At 39.0% G+C, this 16,849-nt stretch overlaps 1 protein-coding gene across 15 annotated transcripts in view; it reads left to right on the top strand.

Annotated features, from left to right (window-relative positions):
• The window catches only part of LRCH3 (leucine rich repeats and calponin homology domain containing 3), a 71,076-nt gene extending 55,007 nt beyond the window's left edge, over positions 1–16,069 (top strand). For 5 of the 15 annotated variants that reach the window (XM_064516759.1, XM_064516757.1, XM_026093461.2 and 2 more), the window contains 7 exons: positions 208–279; positions 1,172–1,220; positions 1,717–1,830; positions 2,490–2,608; positions 4,122–4,259; positions 6,554–6,631; positions 8,948–11,329. In XM_064516759.1, the coding sequence (XP_064372829.1) occupies positions 208–279; positions 1,172–1,220; positions 1,717–1,830; positions 2,490–2,608; positions 4,122–4,259; positions 6,554–6,631; positions 8,948–9,148 (771 nt within the window). In that variant the 3' untranslated portion in view covers positions 9,149–11,329. Of the gene's footprint in view, positions 1–207; positions 280–1,171; positions 1,221–1,716; positions 1,831–2,489; positions 2,609–4,121; positions 4,260–6,553; positions 6,632–8,947; positions 11,330–12,275 lie in introns of those variants that run through there. The other 10 variants (XM_064516761.1, XM_026093462.2, XM_064516764.1 and 7 more) reach the window with 6 other exon arrangements.
• The last annotated feature ends 780 nt before the right edge of the window (positions 16,070–16,849 follow it).

The raw sequence follows: 16,849 nt of genomic DNA, 5'->3' as shown, positions 1-16,849 counted from the left end.
ATTAGCCAGAAAGTTTAGGAGGACAGGAAGGCTTTAACTGTAGTTCAGCAAGTAAATATCTGTTGTTCCTGTCTTTTGCCCGTTGAGTGTTTCTGAGATTGTGACCACCTCTTCCTTTCTAATTTGTCTAGTGTGTTCTGCCTCTGCACGTCACCTGTCAACTGTTTGCTAACACTACTGCTGCCTTCTCTTTCTTTCTGTGTTCAGTCACTCTCAGAGTTGAGTCAAGAAGGCTGTGCTACTACCCTGCCTAATGCCTCTACCTTCAGACCTGTCAAGGTATCTCTTGCTATTATCATTCACCAGTAAAGCCAACAAAAAACTCTTGGATCCACACATCTGTTTTAGCAGGTGTTAGTCTGTCAGCTTCTAATCTAAAGTTCAGGTAGGGTATGAACCTGATCTACCTGATTAAATTATAGTAGATACTACCTCACTTTAGCTTTAGTCTGTGTCTACAGGAGGCCTAAATCATAACAACATGTTAACCGGTCTCTGTTCTGAGAGGTTCTTGGTCATCTTTGATGTTGCGTTTTATTTACAAGATGATTTTTTCTTGACCAAGTTGAGTTAATCAAAAGTACTTTTGTTGTATTCTTTACCAGCTTACTTTTACCACTGAATACAGTTATCCTATATTTCTTTCTCCTCTGTGGAAACTGCTATACTGAATGCATTCATCACAAGAAATTGTAAGTCTATGCAAGCACTGTAATAAAACCACAGTGTATTTCATTAGGGAGAGTGATGTTCAGTAAACAGCAGTTTTGCGTTAGCAGAGATGGAGAAGAGGTTGTGTATTCTTATCAGTGGTGCTATTACGCAAGCTCTTTGTATACTTAATTATCTGTTTTTCAGTGTCTCCTTAGTGAAGGATACTTTGAAAGTCTTTGTTTGGAAGGAAGAGTAAACAAAGATCTGTCACTGCACTGTCAATGCCATTTCATAATTCTTTTTCCTGAAAGAAGAATTGTGCAATTTCTGCAAAAGAAGTGACTTTGTAACTTTCTGAAGAGATGAACTTGGAGAACAAAATGTTGTGTTTTTTGCATTTCTGTTTTTCTCTGAAACATATTTAGATGGATGGAGCCTTTCTAAAAACAAAGCAAACGAAGTTGGTCATAGCTTTTCCAAATTAAGATCGTTTACACTCTTGTTTTTTTGTCCACAGAGTGATGACAGATCTACCATCTCTCCCAGCTCACCTACCACTCAGACAGGTAACAGGGAAAGGAAGTCATGTCTGAAAAATAAGATTAAAATGCCTGCTTGCACATTTGTACTATTAGAGCAGGGAGCATAGATTCCCCCCTCTGTATGTGGCACTGCTGTGTTTGAGAATCTGTCCAGTTATTTGGGTCTGTTTGGAAACACATGAGTAAACAACAGCTGGGATGAAGCATGTCCTCAGGGAGAGAATAGGGTTTGGCTGTTTCAGGCCTTCATATAGGCTGTGTCCTACAGATGTGTTCAGCACCAGTTAGAACAGTTGCTGGAAGTGGTATGTGGAATGTGCTTTGCATGCAAGTGTCCTTGGAAGTGCCTTTTCCTGCTCTGTGCTTTTATCATGCATGGCTGTAACTTATTTTGCCATTATTATATTAAAATTTTGTTTTGTTCTTTTTAATTACCACATTGCTGAACCCATTTCCTATTAAACTCTAACCGTTTCCTTCTTCCTTCTTTCCTTTCCTGTGCCTTTCCACATTTGTTTAGTCCACCTTTCCCCTCCATATCCTGGCCCTGCAGCCCCGCCTTCCTATAGAAACCCTTCCCAGCGACCTGAGAGTTTCCTTTTCCGAGCAGCTGTCAGGGATGAAGCAAAAAAAGGTAGGTTGTATAGTTTAGAAACAACCTAGTTTTGTTACATTGTATTACCATCTGCATTACCTAGGTTTTGCGCTGTTTTGTTACTTCAGATCATTATCATCCAACTAGTTTTAGAGTTTCATTTGTGGATACCTGGCTTTAAATTGAAAATAAATACTTTCTGAATAAGCAATTATTTAGAGTTGTCAAATACTCCTTTGTCATATTTATGTAAATGTGGGAATTTGTTCTTAGGGTTTGTGCTTATGCCAAAAAGGATATCGAGGAAATGCCACACAAGCTTCCAACAAGTTACAAAGGCAGCTTGATGTGTTTACTTGTATAATAGCGCATAACAAAATTACAATTTTTACAGGAAGACTGAGCTCTTTCAACATATTACACCTTTAAAAAATTTGTCCTCTTTTTCTGAATGATTATTAGCCAACGGAAAGAACAGACTCTAAACAGAAAGGGAGATCTGTTACGGAAACACTTCATTTGGATTAGTAGGTTGTTAGCTTGGTAGATTAATAATCCAGTGAAGGGAACAGATTTGTGAACGGGAATGCTCTGTACCCACCCTGGCATGTTGCGTGTGCATGTGTAATACAGCAACAAAGGACAATCAGCCAAACCAAGCTTAGTGATTCTCTTTCCTTTGTGTTACCCTTTTTTAGTTGTTACTTCATCTTCCACCTGTGCCTTGTCTCCTGCTAATGATTCTGTAGACCTCAGAGCAAGACAGTACTCCAAACAACGTGAGGAAGAGCTGGAGCTAATAGAGCAACTGCGTAAGGTACATGCTGACATGTGGACATCTTAGTAAATGCATTGCATGCATCACGTAAAGCTGTTCTTGTGTTTTGGACTTATTTCAGTGAACCAATACACTGAACAGCTGATGAAAATTAAATGGCAGCTCTACAGTCTGAGTGTTTCTGTCAGTTGGATTAAGTGGTGTTCCCTTTGGTTTTTCACACTGCATAGTCAGCTTTCAGATTCTGTAGAATATACTGTACTGACTTGCTCCTAACTGTCCAGTGATCCTTCACTTTTAAAATGAACATGTGCTTTCTTCCTTATCACCCTTCACGCTTGTAAGGAGCTCTGGAGAGCCACTTCACTATCTTCCTTTCAATCTCTTAAAAAAAATCCCCATTGCTGTAAAGCCCACAGAAGAGCAGGTGGAGTGCTGAGACTACTGCCAGTCATACTGACTGTGTGGCTTTCTCGTGTGCTCTGGATCCATCTGTTGACTCTTGCCCTATCTTTAGTTGAGTGCAGAATATCTGAGATACAGATGTGCCTATGCTTGTGCTTTTTGGCTATTCAGGTCACCCGGATCCTGGTTGGTGGCCAGGTACAATGGCAATAGAAATGAATATTGAAAATGCCACATGGTGTTAAAGTACGGCTCTGCTTTGCTCCAGGCTTGTTTTTGGAGAACATGAAGGGATTTCCTGAAGTGCTATAATTAATTGTTTGAGCTTTCTCAAGAAATAAGAGTTATTACTTGTTAAAGCTCATTTTAAAAGCCATGAGCATCCGAGATGGACAGAGAGGGTTCCTTCTCTTTATAAATTATAAAGAAAGGGCAATCTAGGAAGTTCCTTTAAGCAAAACAAAAAAAACCTTGGTGCTGTTTGTAGAGCCTTTCTTGCATTATCTCAGAATGCTTTTTATGTATTAAGTCTCCTGCTCCACTTCCTAAGTAAGCTTAATTCTTTTTTTTATACTTAACAATTTTTATACAGACACTGCAATTCATATAGCATTTGAAATACAATAAAAACCTGAATTGAATTTGTATTCACTCTTCCCACACCATACATTCACTACCTCATTCTTTTTACTATTTATACCTAGTAGTACATTTTTTTTCTTTACAGGGAAAAATGTTATCTTGGCTTTTGTTAGCTATATTCTCCTCCAACCCACAGAGACAATTATTTTCACTTCCCTTAGTAGAACCATTTTCTGAGAATCTGAAGGATGTGGAATACTTTTCTTAGACTCCGATTTCCATTATGTTTGTATAATGGTCGTATTAGTCCCCTGTGCTGCGTAATAAGAGCTCTGTTTATCTTTGAGTTCAGCTGCTCCCAAATTGTCATCAGCTCTCAGCCATAGTGGTGCACAGAGCCTTTCTTGGTGGTACGTAGAAATGAAGTTGTTCAGAAATATGTCATGAAGATGGAGAAAGAGTTGGAATGCAAGTGATTCTGCCTCTTATAAAATGTTCAGCAGAATGAAATAGTTGGAAGAAAGCAGCTCTTACTTTCTGTGCATGTGTGTTCATTTTTATACAGAATATTGAATCACGGTTGAAGGTATCATTGCCCAGTGATCTTGGAGCAGCTCTCACTGATGGTGTTGTTCTGTGCCATTTAGCTAATCATGTGCGTCCTCGATCTGTTCCCAGCATTCACGTCCCCTCCCCTGCTGTTGTAAGTATGTAATGTTGACAGTATTTTATAGCTGTCCAAAATGACATCCAGGAATGTTGTGTAATCAGGCAAGTGCTCCATTCAGCATCTTTCTCTGTTCATGAGCAGACCATCCCCCATACCAATAACCATCTGGTCTGTCTAAACAAAAGGTGTGGCTTCATTTAAAGATATATTTTTGGATATGTTTCAATTAAACAAAGTTGCTTCTAAAACAGATTTTAAGACAATATGAACGTTCTCAAATCCTGCCTATGTTAACCTGAAAACTAGTGAAATAAGAGACGATTCAACACACAAACTGCAAAAGGATATTTCAGAAGATCAAGAGGTCTGAGAAGTTCAGGTCTCAGAAGTATCGGTAAGGATATACAGTATTCTCTGCAAACAATTAGGAGCCTGTTACAGAAGATTGCAAGAACAGGCAGAGAATCCAAATTGATTCTTGTGTCCACTTCACAGCAGTATAAATTCCTCTGCTTAGGATTTTTAGCAGAGCGCACTTGAGCTCCATTGCATGTGCTTGGAGAATTCCTAGAACAAAACAAATCCAGTCATACCTGTGTGATAACAGGAAAAATTGCTTACTTTGTATCTGGGGATAGGAGTCTGGCTTGCTATCTGAGCAAGGAAGCGCACAGAGAAGTTTGACAATTTGGGAAGTTGTTTGTCTTATCCTATCTGCAGTTTTTTGGGAAGCAATGAAGATGATGTATTTCTAGGTGCATTACTGTGTGTCATGTAAGGAAAGCACAGAATTAGAGAAAGATTGAGAACCGTGAAGTAGAAACAGAATATTTACCTAATCTATCAACAAGATAAATTCTTCCTGGTTTTTGCAGCCAAAAAGTCCAGTGAAAATATTTAGGGTCAGCTACTCAAAAGCAGTACAGAGAGACAAGTTGCTTGTTACAGTCATTCACGTTATCTTAAAATTGTATGAATAAGGAGGGGAAAAAAAACCAAAGGCTGTTCCTGGGGGAAGAGATTAAAACATGCACATTGTTTGCTTTTCCTTATTTTGGCCTCAGTCCTTGTGTCAGTGGAATTTGAACTGGCACTTACAGGGCTGCATACTGTATCATTGTGGTTCCTTTCTCTAGGGCTTATGCGAAGAGGCAGATGTCCTCATTATTTTGAGAACTATTTAACTAGACATGCCAACATTTTAGGCAGAATGTGGAATCTTCAAGAAAAAAGACATACAGCCACTGTTCAGCAGATTCTTGTTATAGAGAATATCTTTTCAATGGCCTACTTTTATGTGCTGTTGGAATAATCTGTGTTATGAGTTAAAGCATGGCTTTGTCATAAATCGCTAGGAAAAGGCAGCCTGTAGCTGCACAGCTCCAGGAGCAGAAGAGGCATCATGTCATGCCTCAGTCCACAATGTGATCTTTGTATTCCCTTCATCCTTCAGGGAAAAGAAGTCAGCACTTTCTTGGTGGGGTAATATGGCAGACTGAGGGGACAGAGCAGAAGCTCCATCAGTCTGCTTTTCCTCACTTAATGAAAAGTATTGAACCCACAGAGGCTGCTGCCTGCTGCTATGTAGCCTGCAGGTAGCTCATACAAAGAAACAGGAGGCTTGTGTCTCTTTAATAAGAAAAGAATAGGCTTCAAGAGCAGAAACAAGACAGAGCCTGTGCAGCAGCATGTCTGTGTAGAGGTGTAAAAGTTAACCATGTGGGGGGAAAAAAATCTTGAAAAAATGCCAGTCAACCCAATTTGAACAGCCACATCAAACACATCTGCAAGAGGTTTACAAGCAGCTGGTTTCAATTCCAGTTTTTTTCCATTATTTTCTGGTTTCATCTAGCCTCTTTTAATCTCTTTGTTAATTGAAATATAGTTTGAAATATTTCTAAAATGTAGCAATCCAGAACAAACTCCGGATTGCTTCATATCAAGAAATTGCTCTGAAATCCCAATACTGGAGCCATGTACATGTGTTTCATTCAAAATATATTTTAAAAATTAGCATATTGCAGCCACTGAAAGTGTTAGCCTCTTTTAGGTAACACCTTGTATGCCAATTTTGACTGGATTGGGATTGTCTTTTCATTAAAACATCCAGCTTAGTATTTTTTAAATGAGCTTTGAAATTTGGGCTTGCTTTTCTAAAGAAAAACAAAGTGCAACAGAGGCTGGTTTGAATTAGACAAGCTTATGTCAGTGTGGTATGTTTTTGGCCAACAGATTTATTAAGAGTTTTATTTACATAAAAAATAAAAATCTTTGAGTATCCTGCCAATTAAGAACACTTTATGCCTTCCTCCTTTCCTTCTTTGCAGCCTAAACTTACAATGGCAAAATGCAGACGAAATGTGGAGAATTTCTTAGAAGCTTGCAGAAGGATTGGAGTGCCTCAGGTACGTACTTCTGCTATTCTGGTGTTGCTTCAGGTGCAGCTCTGCATGATGCTTCAAAAAAACAGAACCTTTTTTGTGCGATTTGGTGAAAACCAAATAATAATATGTTAGCAGGCTCAGGTATAAGGTACATCTTACTGTATAGGTCAGATTTGGTTTGCATTCTCTTCCAGAGCAAAATGAAGTCAGATACAGTTAATTTGTCATAGATCTGATTCATTTACTACCCTGCCTCATATTCATGTTACTGGATGCAGTTTGAATCTGTCTTGTAGAATTACAATGTACTTCTACAAATATAATGAAATTTTCTGGAGATTAGATATTTAGTAGCTTAAAAGTGGAGTAAAATTTGGATAATGTTTTGCGTGTTTATTTTAATCCCAAAGCTTTTGATGTGCCTTCAGAATAATCCTCCTATGTGAACATTTTTACTGCCTTACCAAGAAGCCATGGTATTATTTGCTTTTCTCTGATGGTAGCTATCTTTGCATAGATCCTAATTCTTTGTGTTATGTACCAGTGGTGGTATTTCTCTTGCCCTTCTGAAACCGGAAGAGCTATGAAGTAGAAACATAACATATTGGAGTCCAACTATCCTGTTTTATGCTGTCCTGTCCTTTTCCCTTTTCTTTATTTAGCAGCTATCTCAGTGTAAATGGTTTTGATACATGTCATGTTTTGCTTTATTTTTCTTCTAGTGCATTAATTGGATTGGTTTCTTAAACTGCTAAGTGTTAATGTTTCTGTTGTAGATCCTATGTTCTTTCTTTTGCTTTGTGAAAGGGAAAAGTAGACGCAGTGACTCATTTCCCAACAATTTCTAAAAGCTGTGCTCTTTAGTCACCAGCACAGTACTTTCTGGTTTTGTCCCTGATAGCTTCACTTGCAGGCAGGATTTGAGCCATTGGAAGTTTAGGGTAGCATATTTACTGAGCGGCCCAGCCTTTTCACGTGGCTTAGCGGTGCACGGCATTGGAACATGGTAGGGCACATGAGGGATAATTAGTGAGGTGCTACACTCTCTTGGTCCCCTAAGAAACTTCAGACTTTTACTTCTGGCAGGACTGCATAATAAATTCTTATGAGGTAAAGTTATTCAATTCCATGCCAGCTTCCCAGTTTATAGCTCCCTCAGATATGCAGATGTAACTGTTTATGGCATTGCAGTGCAAAGCAGATCACTGAAATGGCCTACATTTAAAAACAAACAAAAAAAACCCACCCCAGCAAGAAGTCCCCCATAGACTCATTGTGCTGCATCTGTCTTGGTTTCATAAAAACTCACGTCCTACCTGGGATCCTCTCCCCCCCCCCATTTCTCCTGCTTTAATCTGAAAAAGTTCAAGGAGAATGTCTCTGGGGAAGCTTACTGAAACCCCCACGTGAACTCTAAATTTACTCTCACATATCTACATTACATGTCTGCTGAGATGAGAAGGCAAGATATCTGTATGAAAGAATTGGCATGGCAGCCTAATATATTTTTGCTGAAAAGATGCCTGCAGGTGTCTCCTTTCATTTAAATTCCAATTACAAATATAAAGGGCCTTTTCAAAGTATGGATCTATGTAGAAATACTTACCTTCTAAAAGAACAGGCTACTTTATGTAAGAAGCTACTTTTAGAAAATGCTAATTACAGGCAGAGCTACACTCCTATTCCAGCACCACAATAGAGCAGCTATTTCTATAGGACTTTGCCAGTAGAGCCCTTGCATCAAAAGAAACCGATAGTTAACAGAATATGGTATATGTGCATCTAGATTTTGTTGATTTACATAGTTACCTCTGTGCAAGGGAGGCAAAAGATACACTGCTAATAGTTATGGAACACTTAAGCTTTGATTAATATTAGATATTTCTGCAGGATACTACATTCAAGCCTCAATTACACATAAATAATCCTTTGTTGTACTATTTCCATTAATTAAGATGCATGCAGCATCTTAGCGTTGGTGAGTACTCCATGCCAACAGCATCTCAAAAACCTGTAGCCAATTTATTTCCCCTGAAACAAAATTGGTTTTCACTAAGGCATGTGTAAGCTGCTTAATTTTTAACAAAACAGATTTTTGCATGTTTAAGTTGTACGCGTGACCGGCAACACATTGAATACTTGCATTAAGATAGTTCTTTGGCATGAGTGTCTTGCAGATTCCTTTGTGAGAATTAACCAGCTGTGATACGCTCCTTGAATGTGTAGGGTATATCTGAGATGTCTGATGACTGACTGCTTCGTGGATGTTAGTATGGCTAATTGACTTTTTTTTTTCTCTCTGTCTGTTTTCCCTTCCTGCTCACACACTTTGGACAGGACAATCTTTGTTCCCCTTCTGACATTCTTCAGCTAAACCTCAGCGTTAAAAGAACAGTTGAGACTCTTCTTTCCCTGGGGACAGATTCAGAAGAATCCACTCTTGTCTCCCTTTCCATTCAGCTTTGGGGCTTTGTGGTGTTTTACTGTACTCTAATGCTAACGCTCTGTATGTTCTATCGCTGGGTCTTTTTCCTCTAGCTGAAAGATGATGTTGCTTCTTCCTCCCTCCGTCACTCCAGTGCTTGGTAAAGGATTTTGGTTTTTGCAAGACTGTGTGTATGAAGTGCTTTCTTTTCCACTTAGGGGACAGAGGTGGCAGGTACAATGTGTAAACATGTAGGTACACCCATGTGCCTGTCTGTGACATAATTCACATTTGTATTTGCTGTCTGATATTTAGCAGATATAACGCTTACAAGGGGGGAAGCGTTGTCCACAGGCTAGAGCAAGGGACTGAGTTGAGGACATGTGGGTATGTGCCTCTATTTTCCCATCTGTGAAATGGGAATTGCACCCACTCTGGTACACTGCTTCAAGATTATCTGATGAAAAATATTAGAGAAGGATGCAAAATTTTAACCTCCGTGTTCTTGATTAGCTCTCCTAGTCTTAGGAGACATGGTCTGATAAGTTTGTCTGCAGGGCTTTGCTGCTTCTTGTTTTCCTACGCACAATTCTTTATCCTGCTTCTGAGAATATTTGATTTCTTACATTTGTAGACTTTGGTATATTACTTTTGAGCCAGGATTTTTAAAGTAGCTGACTGTGAATCCTGAGCTACTTCAGCTTCATAACAGATCAAGCAGGAAATTTTCAGAGAAATTTAGGTCTTCAGTCAGCTTTGGGGAAAAAAAAAAGAAAAAATAAGTTCTGGTGCAGAAGGAAAAATCTTTAATAATCTATCAGATGCCACAGAATGTGGTGGCATTTTACTGTGGTCTTGATTAAAGACTTGGTAAAAACTTAACAAAAACTTCCAGAGTTGCCACTTTATTGTGGATGCCTCAAACCATGCTTATTCCATATCCCTTCTTTTCCCCTGTCATTTTTGGAAACTTTTGCATCATATGATTACAGAGATATAAGCCCTGACTGCATATACACTCTTCACTGTTTTGCAAAACTCGGATAGTCTTCCATAAAGCTTCCAAGCTTTTCCCTCCCTGTTGCATCCTGGTGCTTTAAAGTATTTCTCAGGGACACCTCAGAACTTCAAGGCACTCCTAATGTCATGTGCCAAAGACCATGTCTCCTCAGAGCGTAGGCTGATTCAGGGAACTCTGTTCAGAGCTCAGTTACAGGTAAGTATTAAGTAATATGGCTGTTCTGAGTGTGTTTTCAATAAATTTCTCTTATAATCTGAAAATACAGTAAGCGCCTCGGAAGCCCAGTTTATGTGGTGTCAGCATTCCAGCATTAACCTGGCAACAACTCTGAAGCACAGTTTAAGATGCACAGGAGCTTAGTTGCAGATGCTGTTGCTACCGGTAAAAATGTTTGTTACATGCACATGGGTCTCACAAGCTCTTGTAACATAAAATGGCTATTTAACAAAGGAGTGAATAGGGAAATTAAGTCCCTCTTTCTAAATCTCACACTGTGACTGACACAAAATGTCCTGTCCAAGCAAAACATTTTTGAGGAGAGAGGGGATCTTTGGCAGGATTGTGTTTGTTTTATTTTTAAATAAGCTATTTTTGCACTGTTTACTGATATGAACTAGAATGAACTCAGTTCCTGTTTCTTAACCTCTTCTAATGAACACTGTGATAAAAGCTGCAAGGGTAAAGTTTTACCCTAACAGTGCCTTCCAGTTTTTAAATTTTATTTTGTCATGACTGTCTCTGTGGTATGGAGTCATTCCAAAGCTTTTCCCCTTATCTATTTACTACTTAAGTAAAAAGATAAGGCCTATTTTAAGACCTATTTAGTCAAGTTTACAGGTGTTTTCTCAAAAAGCACATTTTTTTTTCAAAACAACATCTATAAAATTGGAAGAAAAACACATTTCAGCCTGATGCTGTGTCTTACTGTGAGGATTTCAGTCTGGACTAATTTGGTCTTTCTCCACTCTGAGCTTTGTGGGAAGAGCATTGGCTGCCATCACTTACGCTGAAGATTTTCTTTTACATGAATGATCAGTAACGGTGCAAGGAGTGAAGAAATGCTGATTGTTGTGGGAATAACACATGAAAAAAAATTCTCTGTAGCTTTATAGGGAGGACAAATTTGGTTATTGACTAGAGATGCGGAGGATTGTTGGCACATATCCTGTCCGGGGATGACTGTTGTGGAGTGAGGAGGGCCAAGGCTTGTGCAGACTTTAAAGTCATCATAGACCGAAAATAGCACAATTCTTAATAAAAAGTTTGAAAACTCTCTGTATCTTGTGTATCCATGTTATTCCTCTGAATGATTTTTGAGGTAACCTGTTAAACAGGTGAACTTCTGAAAGATGAGTGAGTTGTACTGACTCTTAAATATTATAGGAGGGATAATTGCCTTTAAATATACTGTCAATTTCTACATTTATTATCAAGGTCATTTCAGTCATACACAGAAGCAAGTCTCCTTTTTTCTTTTTTTCTTTTTTTTTCTTTTTTTGGTTCTTCCATAAAGCAACTTGTGCTCCCTGCTGTTTCCTCCTTTCCCAAGAATTTTGTAGTGATAGAAATCAGATCATACCTATGGGCCGAAGGACTTCAGATGGACAATGTGTCTTGCAATGAGAATTGCTCTTCAGTATAATGTTTCCTCTTAGACTTTTTGAACAGAGTTTCTGTCACACATATTACTATTTCATTCTGTGCTTTAAAAGCAGGTCTTTGCTTGCTTGTTTTCAATAGCAAGACTTGCTGCGTGAGGACTCCCTCATAAGCCAGTGGTGTTTTGGGAGGGAAACCATGGTCCCTTTCCTACTGTTTGCATTGCTGCTGGTTCATCATGTTGAATCAACACTTTCCCCCTTCCTAAGTTAGTCTAATTTTGGTTTCATCAACTGCTACCATTTCAGTGTGGGTGAAGATAGAAGACAATATGTTATTTCCCACTTCTCCCAAAATCCTTTTAAAATTCTCCTTATTTATACTTATTTTCTGTGTGATGGCTGATATTGTAAACACAATGATTATCCTAAAGCTTCCTCTTTTGGTAGTCACATTTACAGTTCTTTATTCACAAGCAGAAATTTCATTTCATACTTGTGTGTGTGTTAGCTGTCCATAACATTTCATATTTCAGTCTCTTTTTGCTTAATTTTTTTTTCTTTTCAGTTGAGTGTTTTTCATCCATTTTTGTTTTTGTCTTTGTTTTGTTCCCCATTCAGGAGCAATTATGTTTGCCTCTACATATTTTAGAAGAGAAGGGTTTGAAACAGGTAGCTGTGACTGTCCAGGCACTCCTGGAGCTGGCGCCCCCAAAGCAGCAGCAACTTCACCACTTGTCTGCTGTGTAGAGACCTCCGGGACCTTTTGGGTTACCTTGGCTAAGCAGAAGGACGTGAAGACTTTACTGCACATGCTGTGCATCCAAACACACAGAGCTCTGTTCTAAGGAAATGAGTTTCCATGATTCCTGACAGGAATGTTTTGCCTCATTTCTCCACTTTTTTTGGAGATCACAACAGTTTCCAGTACCAGGGGTTTTTTAATATTTTTGCCCCTTATAAAACAAAGTTTATTGTGAGGAGGGCAGGGAGTTCCACTGGTTGGTTGGTGGAGCCAGCTGTAGAAACTGACCTTGTAGATTGACGACCTTGGTGTACAGCCTGGAAAGTGAGATGATTCCTAAGAGGATTCATTTGTCAGAAGGATGTTGTTGCAATGGGCACATGGGGAACGAGAGTTCTGCCCTTCCCCACAGGGCTCAAAGAAAGGGGGTTTCTTTGCCTCTAAGAAACACCAGCTCTTTCCATTATATATAAAGGATTACAGGCTAAGATTGTGTTGCAGAGGATTTCATCACAGGGCTGTACCTCATGCAGCTATAACCTATGTTGGCATGTCCTCAGTATTTAAAATCTGAAAAAAAAATAACTGTATTCCCCCCCCCCATAAAAAAAAAATAATACTGTGTGGTATGTCCGCAAGAAACACGCATCTTAGTAAAAGATACTAAGCCAGAACAGTTCCATTTGTATTACACACATTTGCATTCTTGCTGGGTTTACTTTTTGTTTGGGTTTTAATATGTCTTTGGAAATCTTTCCAACATCAGTGGAGGAAATCTCCTCCTGCCTCCTCTTGCCTCCCCCTTCCGATCACATAAGGATGTGTTTAGTTACTGAATGGTTTTGTCAAAGAATGACTAAATGTCGTCAAGAATCATGTACCGATTTTTCACTGCAGTGCAAAGAATTGCAACCTCCTGTGCTAATCATTAGAAACCCATTATTAAATAAAATTTTTAGCAGGAGCTGGAGCATCCTAGACAGTCATGCCAAGACTGGTGAGTGTCCCAGCCACTTTAAAATTAATGATTTTAAGAACATAATTACTGAATTTCCATAGGTGGGTTGCATATTATCAAAGCAGCAATCTGTTGCAAAAGGTAGCTTATGTTTGTAGGTTTGAAAAGGCTTTAAAAAAGCCTTTTTTCATTGGTGTTCAAATAGAGAGATGCACTCATTTTATAAAATTTACTTCACTCTTCTTTCTTTATGCAAAAATGGAAATTGAAAATACAGGAATGGGAGAGACACCAGCCAAGTTTTGCATTTTACTTTAAAGTCAACCTGTAAAAGAAAGACTACTTTTCTGTGCTTTGGTCCCACTGACTAGGCCAGGCTTATTACCACATCAGTAGCAATTCCCCCCTCCCCCCCCCCCCCCAAAGACCTTGCAAAATCTCGTTTTCCATCCATCCAATTCTTTTGTTAGGTTCTGGTCTGTTTAAAGTATCCCAGAATGTTTTGCTACAAATATCATGTAGTGCATGGGGACTGAGAGCAACTTCAAGCACTGGAGATATTCCATCATGGTATATATTTGAACCAGAATATACCAAGAGGTTTTCATGGGGATGAAGGAAGGAGAAGAAATAGGAAAAAGCTAGCTAAAAGTCACCTCTGCTGAAGTAAACCTGCTGTGGGAGCACTGACAAAGACTGGTCTTAGCTGGACTTTTTCCTGTTCAATTTGCCATTTTTGCAGTTTTGCTCCTGCTCTGTTTTGCTTCATGTAGTTCTTTGAAGGTCAGCCGTGGTGACTGTTGTATCCTGAATTTCATATAATGATTCCAGCTGCCTCTTATTGGCATTGGCTGATCGCGTTGCAAGTCTAAAATAACATGTGAAGGGTATTTAGAGCTCTGCATTTGAAAAAAGAAAGGTTATTTTCATACTGGGTAAGCGAGTTGCTGTGAACTCTTCGAAATCTCTATATGCCAATAACTTGCAATACAGAGGAGGAGAGCAGCTCCGTACAGACATACTTTCCTCCCCGTAAGTATATCCTGTATTTCACTGAATTTCACTTGCAAAGATTGCTGGTAGTGCTTAAGGAATTACATAAAAATGTAAGAAGAAAGCTTTCACTGAAGTCTCTGCTGTAGTTAGCTGAATGGGAGATTCTGCCACTCACAACTAACAGTACCGACCACGTGTTGCTGGTATGTTTGTGCATAATTTGAGAGGACATCGAATTTATCTTAGTTTTCAACATTAGGTCATTTGTGTCATACATGGGCATGCAACTTGAATAGCACACCCTTCTTAAACTACTTAAATATATCTGTTTTAAGAAAACGGTTCCCTTTGTAGATTTGTAAGGGTATGGTGTTTGCTGCAGTCCAGCTTCCAGCACCTATCGAAAATGAAACTTAGCAGTATTCAGGTTGGTGGAAGCTTGACGTTTCATTAATACTTGTTTTTAGGAATGAATGGGGTGGGGGTGGGGAGTTGAATCTGGACTTCAAGAAATGGCCGTTCCCTAGCGTGCCTGGTCAAAACAGCTACTCTTGTATACCATGAGCGGGTACACACAGCAGCTGAGTTTATGTAAAGAGCAGTGCTTGCATGAATGGGCAGGCGTTTGTCCCAAGTACCACTTACGTTGCTCCAAGCAACCATGTGCTCTGGCAGCTTCTGATGTATGTTGGTCCTGTTACTTTCACTTCTATAATCTTGTATTTTCATGCCGGCAAACACTAAATCTTGACCAGATGTATAGGACAAAAATCCAAGCCTGAAGTTTCATCATATGGTTTATTTAATGTATTATACCAAAAACCACTTCAGTTTTCTTTTGCAATGAAATGGGTTGGGATTTGTTTGGTGTATTTATGTGCAATTTTTGTTGTATCCAGTGAAAAGAATATTTTAAAGAAAACACGTATAAAATTTTATTTTGTGTGCTAAAGCAAGAGGCAATTGTCTTTCCTTTCTGGGGCATTTGTGTTGGAGGGTGTGGGAGGAATTCATCTGAGTGTTTAGTGTTTGCTAGTATTTATATACTAACTCCATTGTGTTATGATCCTCCTTCAAATGATATCAAGCACTGAGCAGCGTCTGAGGCTCAGCAACGTTACAGACTCAAAATCAAGCAGCACTGGCACTTAGGAGTCCTTGATGGTATTGAAAAGATCAGGTCAAAACATTGGGGATTTGATTCTTCCCCCTTGTGAAGGGGGAAGCTTTCTTGAAGGCCTCTTCCTTGGTGGCCTGTTTAAAATAAATTTGAAACAACTTTCTACAATACTGAGAACATCGCTGCTGTTCTCAACAGTGACATGATGGCAAGTGGTATTTTTAGCCTTTCATGACTATAAATGGTTCTTTGAAAACTGTTTCTAAAAACAGAGGACTTCGAAGGTTAGTTTGGACATCTAAAACAATCTTTTGTATAGATATTGTGGTGTTTTACAAAGTGGTCTAATTTTGTTATTTCTGAAAACAGTGTAAACGTGTAATTAATAGAGTAAAGGATTTTAAAGCTTCATCCCATGTTGTATGTCTGTAAATACATTCCATAATTTCTAAGTCTGTTAAGTATAAATATGTCTGAAATTTGTATACTTTATTTTAAATTGCCTGTATTCTGCCAGTAGTGTGAACTCCTAGCACATTGATAATATAAAAGAAAACCAGGGGTAATTTGAAATAAAGTTTTAAAACCTACATTAATTACAGTATTTCTTCCTGCTGTTTTTCTGTTGGATCAATGAATGTCACATCCTGTGTGTCAGGTGAATAATCACCTTCTGAATTACCACACTTGACAGTTAATGGACCTGGCTTGTTTCTCTTGTTTTCATAGCTAATTGGATCGAAAAAAATCTGATGTTTTTACATGCATTCTGCAGCCACTTCAGACTTTCTCAGGGATATTTTTCAGCCCTTCCTAGGTACTGAGTAGCAGTGATTTTTGTTCAGAATCTTTTGTCCCTCCCTTCTCTCCCACAGTGGTTTGGGGTTTTTTGGTTTTTGGTTTTTTTCCCTCAAAGTGAGCCATGCAACACACCTTTTAGATTTGGGCAGTTTGCTGCTGCCAGTACTGGTACTCCTTGCAGTTCTCCTGTTTTCTTTGGGTTCAGTCTATAAAATTTGCATCCCTCTTTCATGCCCCACAGCATTTAAAAGCTTTGTTCCTATTAGTCCAAATGTTTGTTCCTCTCTTCTTCCCTCCTCATAGCTGGTTTTTGTTACTTAAAAAATATGAAGCCTAGAAATTGCCAGAGAAGCACAAACCCTCCCTACTTCATACACACTGCGTATCCCCAGGGTACTATGTCTTCCCTGCTCACTATGCCACTTCAGCATCCTTTTTTCAACTTTGTGGTGACTCCATCAGTTTTCAACCACAAGCACACTTGAGACAGCTCGGTTCCTGTCTTCTGGGCTTCCCGGCTCTCTCCAGGTTTTTGTTTTTCCCCCTCTGTCTAAAGTCTCCTCCAGCCTTTCTCC

This window comes from Dromaius novaehollandiae, chromosome 9 (assembly GCF_036370855.1).
Source record: "Dromaius novaehollandiae isolate bDroNov1 chromosome 9, bDroNov1.hap1, whole genome shotgun sequence".
Lineage (NCBI taxonomy): Eukaryota > Metazoa > Chordata > Aves > Casuariiformes > Dromaiidae > Dromaius > Dromaius novaehollandiae.
Note: the sequence above shows the minus strand (reverse complement) of the source record. Positions and strands in the feature narration are given on the sequence as shown.